The 11,614-nt window shown below is 32.5% G+C and overlaps 1 protein-coding gene across 1 annotated transcript in view; it reads right to left on the bottom strand.

Annotated features, from left to right (window-relative positions):
* Window positions 1-446: 446 nt before the first annotated feature.
* ERO1A (endoplasmic reticulum oxidoreductase 1 alpha) overlaps window positions 447-11,614 on the bottom strand; it is a 44,167-nt gene continuing 32,999 nt past the window's right edge. Inside the window, exons 10-16 of the mRNA XM_079909279.1 lie at window positions 10,742-10,768; window positions 10,526-10,618; window positions 9,423-9,669; window positions 8,851-8,920; window positions 4,503-4,589; window positions 4,286-4,419; window positions 447-2,808 (exon numbers count right to left, since the gene is read on the bottom strand). Of these exons, the coding sequence (XP_079765405.1) occupies window positions 2,748-2,808; window positions 4,286-4,419; window positions 4,503-4,589; window positions 8,851-8,920; window positions 9,423-9,669; window positions 10,526-10,618; window positions 10,742-10,768 (719 nt within the window). The 3' untranslated portion in view covers window positions 447-2,747. The remainder of the gene's footprint in view (window positions 2,809-4,285; window positions 4,420-4,502; window positions 4,590-8,850; window positions 8,921-9,422; window positions 9,670-10,525; window positions 10,619-10,741; window positions 10,769-11,614) is intronic.

Here is an 11,614-nt window from a genome sequence, read left to right as displayed (position 1 = left end):
GAAAGAATAGCAGGTACCAAGGTGTGGAGGCCTGACTATGCTGCATCTGAAGAACTGTGTGTTTTTAGCAGAACATGGGGTCAGGGGAGCAGAAAGACCCATATCAGAGAAGCTTGTACACCAAGGAAAGGGGTTTGGCTTCCTCCTAAAGCCTCATGAAATCTCTGAGGTGTGTTAAGCAGGGAGTAACGTTGTTTGAGTGCTTCTAGAAAGCCCACTTTGGTAGCATTGTGGGACAAAAGAAAGGAGAAGGGAAACAGGCTTGGGACAAGGAGAAAGGTTCATATTTAGGGAAGAGCAGTGAAAATGGAAAGACAGTGATATATCAGAAACATGGAGATAAAATCCTTAGAGATTAGACATCGGCTGGACAGGGGAGAAGTGGAGGAGAGAAGTGAGCCTAGAGAATTTAGATGATGATGGTTCTAAAATTAACCAAAGGAAGAAACACAGGCATAAGAGTGGGTTTGGGGGAGAATGACTTTTTAAGACACACACAGGTGTCTATGGGACGACCAATTGAAGATGTGTAGAAGGCAGATGGACTGAGAAGTCTGGGGCAAAGATAAGGATTTAGAGGTCATTTAATGGGAAGGACTCAAGAGTGAGAAGTGGTGGTGGTGAAGAGAGCAGGAATGAAAGCCTGAGGTATAACTTAATAAATGAAAGAGGCACCCAGGAGTGAGTGAAATATAAGGAACCCAGGGGAAAAAAGCTTTTTAAAGGAGGGGCTATCAACAGTGTCTAATGCAGAAGAAAAGGTCAAGTAAGAAATGGCTTATGAACGAAACCATGGATTTAGAATTGGGATTTTAGACTTCAGAGTACAATATTGTTAAGAACTACTGAGCCAAAAGCCAAATTTCATTTAAGGAGCAAGTGGAGGGTGACAAAGTGAAGATAGGAATATTCTTTCAAAAAGATTAGCCGTTTAAGAAAAAAAAAAGGGCAGGGACATAAGATGAGAGTTAGAGAGGTATACAGGTGAAACAACCATTTAAACCGATCTACCATATTTTCAGAGTACTACAAATGTCCTTAGAGTTTTATATTTGGCGCTCACTTCATAGTCCTTTGAGTCTCCAAGAATAATGGCTTAATAGTAGGTTAGTATCTTTCTTCTCCTGCCCTATTCAAATGAGGGGGAAAAGGAAAATAGGACATATATTGTGAAATTTAGTTCTTTGATTATTAATTTAAATATACTGACTACATTTTCATACATTCATTCAACGAATATTTACTGGACACCTACTATGTGTTTGACACTGTACCAGGCCTTACAGACATAGAGAAGAAAAAGTATACAGTAGTATAAAGTGGCATTTCTAAGCCATTATATAAATAAACCCTGCTTTATTAATAATGTTACATCTCAACATGATATACCTGCCAAGACATACAGAGAGGGCCCATGACTTTGAGGTATACAGTTTCTTTTTTCCCTACAATTACCATGTGGTATAAATTCCTAAACCCTTTCATATATTTTTATCACTGAAGGTCTTTTCTTAATGAAAACCACTAAAAATTACAGTTTAGTTTTCATGAGAAAAAAGAAATGAACATCATGTACAAAAACCAAAAATTATATGCCTTATGACTATACAGATCGAGCATTAAAAGGGTAACAAAACTCAAAAAGAATTTTAGATTGGAACTCAAAATGATTCCTGATTCTAAGGCTTATAGTATTATATAGTTCCAGATATTTTTTCCTGAAAAAAATCATTAAAAAATTATTCACACTGAAGTGTTCATGGTTCAAAGGGCACAATGCCTGTAACTGACTTTCAAATGATTGAGGAAAAATAGTATACGTGTGTATGTATACAGAGAGAGCATGAGAGATAAAGCAAATATGAACAATTAAGGAATCTGGTAAAAGAGTTCTTTGTACTATCCTGGAAACATTTCTGTAATTTGAAATTATATAAAAATAAAAAGTTTCCCCAAAATTTTATTCAGAATTAGGGAAAGTATTATGAGAATAAATATATAAATCTATTCAACTTTTCACACTGTTTAGAAATCCCCTATGCCTTTGAGTTATCATTGTATCTTTCTACACACCAAAATAAGCCAATCAAAATAGCAATATAATTCTAAAACTGATTTGTTTCATACCAATGTATCGTAGGGTTGCCAGATAAAACACAGGACTCCCAGTTAAATTTGAATTTTAAAGGAGGAATAATTTTTTGGTATAAGTTTGTCCCAAATATTGCATGGAACATACTTGTATTAAAAAACTATTTGTTGTTTATCTGAAATTTAAATTTAACTAGGCATTCTGTATTTTTATTTACTAAATCTGGTCACCCTAAATGTTGAAAAATTTTAGGCTGTTAATAATGGGTCATCAGGGGCCTGCTTAGCATTTTCCTATAAATGCTTGTCACATTGGCCATAGTTTTATTTATATTACATCTTCTTACACAAAATTATTAAAACATCATTTACTTAGGGTTACCATATATGAATTTGATAATCCTGATTTTACTTAATATTAAACTTTAAAAGTTGTACCACATTATCAAAGTTTTACTTTTACTCACAATAATATTATACATAGACTTAACACAATTTTAAAAATTGTTTACTTAAAACAATATAATTCCCTTTTACAAAAGCAGCTTTATATAAAATGTTTGGCTTAAGACTGTCATTGCTATTAATGCCTTTGAACGAAATTCCATTCTTTGGCCTCCGTTGTCCAAAAACAGGCACATTTCAACTTGTTTTCTTTAATGAATATTTTGTAGCAAGTTCCTGAAGTTTTCTAATTCTTTCACACTTGTTGAAATTCTGTAACCAAAAAAAATTTCACTTAGAAACTATTTTAGATAATTTTTCTCTATAAGTTAGTCACTTTCCATTTTCAGAACACAGAAAAATATTTAAGTAATTTATTTCAGCGAACGTAAAGGTGCATAAACCATTTAATCTATTTTGATGCACTTCAGTTCTTTTTTTCTTAACATCTTTATTGGAGTATAATTGCTTTACAATGGTGTGTTAGTTTCCACTTTATAACAAAGTGAATCAGCTATACATATACATATATGCCCATACCTTCTCCCTCTTGCATCTCCTTCCCATTCTCCCTATCCCACCCCTCTAGGTGGTCACAAAGCACCAAGCTGATCTCCCTGTGCTATGTGGCTGCTTCCCACTAGCTAGCTATTTTACATTTGGTGATGCCAAATGTAAAATAGATAGCTTCAGTTCTTAATCTGACATGTCAAAACTAAGATAACATTGCCCAGAAATTAGTTATTTTTAATTATTCATAACTTAGTATTAAAGTTTCAAAATGCAAAATTATAAACTATGTAAGTATTAAAATATTAGGATATTTTAAGAATTCAGAAGTATATTTATATGCTTAGTATTTAAAGTACATAGGTATAAAGTATATAAGCAGTAAAATATGTATTTTAAATATGCATAAGTATATAAACACTTAAACTAATCAATATACCATATTTAGTAAATATACAAAGAATCAAAGCCTTTGGACTATAAAGAGTGAGAACAGTAATTGTGTGATCAAACTGTTTTCACTAACTTTTATAAAAAAGCAAAGTTTGTTATTTTAAGTGTACTTGAGCTCTGTTCTCCACCATGAAAAAAGTTGCAAAGTACTCAAATATAACTGTCAAGCTTCTGTATACTAGAGAATAATTCTGAAGGTCAATTACATCAAACCCAAAATATTAGTCATAATTTTTTTAAGTGAAGTAATGTAGTCCTTAGAAAATGTTATTTTAATAAATTTCTGCATTCCTTAGATATAATAGGCTAGAAGAAATGTATCTATACTTAAATTTTATAAGGTAAGTTCCTTATTTCAAGCTTGTTTTCTAATCATTTTGATGCAAATTATTTTTAAAAGAACTATCAACCATTTTACACAATGGTGAGTTCGCATGGAAATTTTATGTGTACACCTATATTACACAACATGATTTTTCCAGGACCTTCAAAAAAACATTTGGGCAGCACAAATACTTTTAAATAACATAGAAAAAATATACAGTTTCAGCAAGATGAATATTGAAGTCCACTCAGTAAATTAATCATGATTATAAAAGTCAACAGATGAAAATAAAGAATATTATTTAATGATTGTGTGTATCTACAAAGTTATTTCATAAGATCGCAGAATTCTGTAGTGAGATAATTTCACTAAAAAGCGTGTTTCTTACCCAGTTTTATCTGAAAGTATACATGTTGCATTAGACTTACTTGGCTAGCAGAAACAATTTTGGTAGAAACTAACCTTCCAAATGCATTAAATAATGATACTATTTCTTGTCTGGTTAGATGGAATTCATAACTGGGCCCACTTTCTGGCATATTTGCAATAAGTTTCTCAGAAAACAAGATCTTCAGAGCAGTGCCCAAACCCTGAGTCTATAATAAAAACAAGAAAAAAAGAAAAATCAGAAAATTCTTTGTGCAAAGGATGAAAATAGGATTGAGCCTGATATGCTTACCTGAAGCTTTCCCCACAGTCGACATTTCAAACAACCAACACAATCCATGATTCTTGAAATATTTCTAAAATGCAGTCGAAAGTCCTCCTAAAAATAATTTAAAATTTTATTAAAATATAGTATATAGTCAAGTACTAAGTATTTCTGAGTGCCTTCTATGTGCCTCACAGTATGCAAGGCACTGGAGGGCACCAAAGTGGGGAACAGAACTGAAGTCAACATCCACGGAGTACCTCCTACACACTGGAATCTTTATATATACAATTTCATCTTCACCACAAATCCAAAAGTAGATATCATTATAGTCTACACCTAATGAATTAAAAAAACAAGGTTCAGAGAGGTTACGTAACTTGCCTAAATTCCCATACCTAGTAAACAGCAAATCTAGACCCCAGCCTGCCTGCCTCCAAAACTAGACTATTTATAAATATACACAAAGGTAACTGAGTTGAGATGTTCTGTTGTATGTGATTATTAACCATATGCCAATATCAGGGGAGGGGGGCGGGGATCGTATGACATCATTTACCAAAAAAAGAAAGAGGAAAAAAACAAAGGAGGACGAAGAACCTAGGGGTAAGACGGGAATAAAGACACAGACCTACTAGAGACTGGACTTGAGGATATGGGGAGGGGGAAGGGTGAGCTGTGACAGGGCGAGAGAGAGGCATGGACATATATACACTACCAAACGTAAGGTAGATAGCTAGTGGGAAGCAGCCGCATGGCACAGGGATATCGGCTTGGTGCTTTGTGACCGCCTGGAGGGGTGGGATAGGAAGGGTGGGAGGGAGGGCGACGCAAGAGGGAAGAGATATGGCAACATATGTATATGTATAACTGATTCACTTTGTTATGGAGCGGAAACTAACACGCCATTGTGGGGCAATTATACTCCAATAAAGATGTTTACAAAAAAAAACAAAAAAAACAAAGGAGGGAGGGAGGAATAAAAACCTTTGGTTTCATAATAGTTAAATTAAAACACTTCTCTCTGGTATTAATTAGGTAAATCAACCAGACCTTTGATTATTATTGACATTATTATCACACAAAAAAATATATAGAATATAATGAAATCCATGTACCCTCCACCAAGTTTCAGAAAGAAACCATTACAATGAAGCCTCCTATGTATCCCTTCAAAGTCCCATACCCCACCTTCTATAACTATTCTGAATTTGGTGTTTATCATTCCTTTTTTATATTTATACTTTTTATGTATATATATATATATCCATGAACACTAGGGTATTATATTGTTTATAAAAGGGCAACATGCATTAAACTCATTCAAAAGTAGTACATGTCTTTAAGGAATAAAGAAGAAAGAAGGGAAGCCAAGAACATATCCTTCTTTTACTACAGTGGAAATTATTAATTAATCCTCCAAGTGACTCCCTCTGTCCTGAGTTTATAGTGGAATCCCAAGCTTACGGTACTTGAAACAGGAAATTTGACATACAGTTCAGATGGAACATTCATTATACCAAATGGCCTATAACTTTGGAAACATATAATGTTTTGTTTGTTTTTCTTATGTGATAAACCACACACTGGGGTCAATCAAAAGAGAACAAGACCAAAGATCTAAAAATGGGAATAAATCAGCAAAGATTGGAACCTGCTATTCAAAGCAGACCTCAATTCATACTCTGGGGACAGTCTTTCCCCAGATGGTTCATTCAGCCTGAGACTTTGAAACAGCCATTACATGTATTAATAAAAGATTTACAATAGGATTCCAGATCTTAAATCTTATTGATTTAATACAAAGCCCAAATAATTAATATTAAATGTCACCATATGTTAGCAATATTCTATATCTTGTGTTTCTGTACCTTTTGGACTGAGTTCAGTAAGAGGTCATTCTAATTTTAAACATACTTAGAAAAGATATTTACCCAGCAATATTTCCCTAAGTAGATTTTTGGTGATTTGAGGTTTCCTTTAAACTTGTGTTTCAACCTTGAATTTAAGGAAATTCACACTTTTAACATTAATAACAGAGCACTAAAATTAAAGTAGATGTTCTCATCCAATGAGGGGCTCACCTCTGGAGGATTTAATAGTTGGTATAAGAGTCTACAAAATCCCTGTGTAGACAAGCATTTGTTTATAGACAGAACAAATAGCTCACACGTATGCACTATAAATTTCCAAATGGATATAAATTTTATGATTAATGAAACACAACTTGTACTTTAAAAGTGTTACTAAATGCATAGTGGATTTTTGGCAGTTATATTTTCACAATCAATAGATGCTAAAAACACCACTGTCGTGGGGAGAGGCCTTGAAAGTTCTTGACTTAGACTCGTAAAGGTTGGAAGCCTCTATTCAAAATGATGGTGCTTCCTTTCGTACACATTGTCTAACCTTGGTATTTGAATCTATGTTCACTAATTCAAACACTTGAATATGGCAACTCTTGAGTAAATCCCTATGTGGCATGTACAGAGAATAAACGTGGTTGCTTACAAGAGCCAAAATAACGTCGCAAAATTAAAACCAAGCACAATTGCTTAAATGTACTTAATATGCTAGAACCAAATTAATAAGCTAGAAATTCACTAGATCAGAACAAGGAGAAAATCCTTGTGACTTCCACAAATGACAATCAATGTCCAATAACCTGAGTATATTCTAAAGTTAACCCAGATTAGAAAAATGTATGATCCTTAAAATAACCAGAACCTAAATCATTTACAAATTCTCCTTGTTAATTTACACAGTTTTGGAGTCAATACTTAAAATTATAGTCAGTGGGTAGAATAATCAAACATTCTGTGGTTAAACATTGTGATCTATATTCAATGAAACCAACTGACCAAAAAACAATTCTCACCCAATTCTCAGATGTTTTATAAGCCTTCAGGTGAGATCCTATTCTGTTGTGAATTGAACACTAAACAATTCTCTTTCATACAAGTCCTCTCTTTCTAACCATACACTGATAGAGTATAAAGGAGACAAGATGAGATTTTCAAATGAACTTATATGACTGTTCAAATCCATTATATTCACCATAAACTGCTATTTAAAAAAAAAGTAAATATCTGATATCAACAAGTTTCCTTGGTGTTTTACTCCTTTCTTGTAAAAGGACTCAGAAAAATTATGTTAAATTTCACAGGATATGAAAGCTGAGTGTTTCAGAGTTTCGATAAAATGAAAACGATGTGAGAAATATTTCTAATCTGTACAATATAAAATGAGTAAATGCCAAACACTCTCCATAAACCAGCAAGTGTATTAAAAATAAGAAAGATATCGAAAATAGTAGGGAAAAAAGTCTTATTACAGCATCTTCCCCCTCACTTCTAAGTTCCTGGAAACTGTTTGGGAGGTTATATAAGCACTGAGATATATATTTCTAGCAAGAATGCTTTAAGTAGGAGGTAGATGGGAGGTCAAAAATAACTATTATCTAACAGTAAAAAAATGGAGTGCACAAAGTATTTTGTTTGCAAGCTGCAAAAAAATCAGGTTATTTCATTATCGAAAGAAACAAAGAATTAGAAACAAAGGCAGATTGTTTGTTATAAATATTCTGATGAAATCAGATCCAGCCCAGTCCTACTGAGGGCCACCTGCTTTACTTACCTATAGCTTTATAACTGAGAACAGTAATATAATTTTACTTAAGTCCTCAAAAAGACTTAGAAATCCCCTGAGGGTAGAAGCATCTCTCCCTTTAGTGACAAAAATCATGCTCTACACCCAGTGAGCGTTCAATAAATCTTCCCAGTGAGATTTTTTATTTGTAGTATTTAAGGCAAATATGCACAAAGATGGTCTTGCCCGGGGTCATACCTCTACTAAGAGGTAAGGCAAAGACCAGAGCCCATTTTGTGTGATCTCAGGTCTTCTGTTCTTCCCAGAACTGCATCCTGGTGTAACTAAATTTCTTTAATTCCCAGTGAATGAGATGAATTGACAAAACAATACTGTAACCTCTCCTCCTAAAGAGCATCCTGTAATTTAGCCAAAACTATTTTCAGAATTCTCTCCAGCGAAAGACTAATTCTGCCCCTTGTGCTCTAGATCCCTTTCCTTTCATTCATAAGTTCTATTTACTACATGAGAGCATCAATGTGAAATGAAAGCCTTCTGTAAAGAGTACACATTTCTGTTGTTATTTTGAAAACAACACAAACTAGATCTTAAGTTGGACCTGCTTTTGGACATCTTTTTTCTTGAGGAAAAGAAAGATTATGACTCTGACTTTTCTTCTAATTTCAGGATGTATATCAAGATTTATTGTTAAGAATAAAAACACGGCCTTTATTCATACCTGCATGAGTTTGTATTTAAAAATTAAGTTAGAGTATAAAATTATTACCTTTAGTTTGTTTGCTTCTTTTTTGTCCCCAGCAAAAAACGAATTCTCATCAAAATGCAAAGGAAATGACCTACATTAAAAAAAAAACATAAATAACATATATTCTCTGCATAGAACAGAAAATATTTTCATGTATTATAAAACATTAAAAGTCCTGCTGATACCACATTTTGCTGGTCAGTGATGAATAATATAAGTAAAATAGAGTAGAATAGATAGTAAAATCAAAAATTCTATGCCCCCAAACAAATTCTTATCCTCAAATATAAAAGCTAACTGTATAATATAGTAGAAGTTATGCCCCAAACCCAACCTGTTCAACTAAATATGAAAATAATACAAGTATCAAATACCAAAAGAATGGCTCTTAAAACTAAAACTATGTGCCTTTTAGTACATAAGTCAAAATGAAAACAAAACCAAAACTCAATTCTAAAAGACCTATGAGCAGAATTAGCTTTTAATTATTTTTTAGATAGTTTTCCTTTCTCTAAGTTGAATATTTAAGAATTTAATTTTGGATACCACTTGTCACTCTTCTATTAATGTATAAGTTGTAATACACAATTTACTTGATTTCATGAAGTATTTCCAGAAGTAACATTTTGTTTTCTGCATCTTGAACTTTATTTCCAGTGAAGAGTTGAAAATCCTGGCGCTCAAAGAATGGTACCACTTTAGATAAAGCCCTTAATTCTATTAAGTAGAGAAAGTACAAGTTCTTAAGCCTTCGTGGACCTTCTCCTTCAGTTAAAATTCCATCAAATCGCTGCTGAAATTCTGTAATGTTATGTCCCCATATTTTTTCCAACCAGGTATCTGAGAAGAAAGAAGAATTAAATATTAAAAAAACTGCATTTTAAAATTAAGTAAGTTTCATTTTACTTATATTAGGTTATTGATGCCTGCAGAAGCTAATTTGATTTTATATTTTAAAATATATAATCAATACAACCATGAAAACTGTTTTACATAATTTAGCCTTGAATAATTCCATATTAATATTTTATCTTCTAGAAGCCATCCTTAAAAGGAAAATAAACTCAATATTTTACTGAGAAACCAGGACTAATAAAATCAAATTTCTGAATATAAACATATCCATAAAACCAAGATACAGAAGTCAAAAATGACTATCTGACATTACTAATGAGTTTGAAGCCCTAATTAAAGTTACTATGATTTTGTTTCTAAAAAGTAAAAGATACCGTAATTCTTGAAGAAATATGTTATTGATGAAACTCCAACATGGTCTAATTTTTCAACAGCCTTCGTAAAGCATGAAGAGCAGCAGAAAAAATGCTCTTACCTGTTAAACTCCAGGCCTGAAGCTGGCACACAAATATAGGGATTCTGATACAGTAATATCTAATGAAAAACAAACTATGCTCTTGAGAGCTTTTTTAATTCCCACAACAAAAGAACATTTCCAAAGTGACATGTATGATTTTGAGCAGCTTCTTAAAAGAAGGTGAAGAGCGCTAAGAACAGGCTGAACTTTTCCTTATAAGGTCCATGGTTCCCACATTCCTGATTACTACCATTTAAGAATAAATCTTTTACTGCCTAATATTCAGTAGGGTCAATCCTTTCTCATCCAGGTAAATACCAAGAAAATTTTAAGAATACCCGAAAATAAGTGTGGTAAAGTGAATAAAAGTAAAATGTCACATACCTTGTAGAAGATACCGTGCACTCAAATGCACATTAATGCTTGCATGGAGGCCAGAAATAAGTCTGTAGAATGCTCTTTTTTCTACACAGAGGCCTACAAAAAGTAATTTGGAAATATAAATTTCATATGTGAAATCTGTAAGGCAGAAAATTAATTTTATGTGCATTTAAAAATGAAAAAAATGTTATTTAAATTTGCTTAAAAATGCTCAATTACCTTCTAGCCAACTGTAAAAAGTGTTCTCTGAAATAAAAAGAAAAATAAGTCACGAGATTGTAAAAAATGCCAAAACGTAAGTTTTTCAAAAGTTTTAAAATACTATAGCAAATTTTTGACAAACAGTGATTCAAAGGTCCAAATTCTGTTTGTAAAGGAAAGAGAGGTTCTTGGTATGGATTCACTTTAAGTTCTACTTGGCTGCTCGGTCTTTAGAAGGCTTTAGCATTACCTTAGGTGGCCCCAGCCTCATAACTTTCTGGATAAAATGTTTTATATGAGGTCAAAACACAGAATTTAAATAGTAAATCAATACATGGAAAAATACTTAGCCTTAGTAACAATTCATGCTATAAAAATTAAGAACTCATTACACACTTTTTAAAATGAGAAAAGTTAAATAAAAATTATAAAATAGTATTGGAGGTATATTATTATAGCTGGTAGTATTATATGCTATTCAATATTTCAAAAGAGCAATTCAAGGAGATGTTACAAAAACCAAACATTGTTTATATTTTATGACCTAATAAGATCACTGTTCATATACTTAGACTTGACAATTCTGCTTTTAGAATTATGGTCTTAAGAAATAACTCAAGATGGAGGTGGGGGGGTGGATAATCTGCAGAAAGATGATTATGTTATATATAATTTTTAAAACCTGAAATAATCAAAATATACAAGGCCTAAGCTGACATGATAGAATATACTAGTTAGCATGGCTGAATAATATAAAACTATTAAAATGAGAAGAATGTGGAACACGACAATGCATGAAAATGTTTATTTGAAATAATATATAAAAAGGCATAAGAAATAATTATTATAATTATGTGAACATTCTATGTATACATTTACTAGCAATGACAA

The sequence above is a fragment of the Stenella coeruleoalba genome, assembly GCF_951394435.1.
Source record: "Stenella coeruleoalba genome assembly, chromosome: 2".
NCBI lineage: Eukaryota > Metazoa > Chordata > Mammalia > Artiodactyla > Delphinidae > Stenella > Stenella coeruleoalba.
The sequence above is the reverse complement of the archived record's forward strand: the minus strand, read 5'-3'. Positions and strand labels throughout refer to the sequence as shown.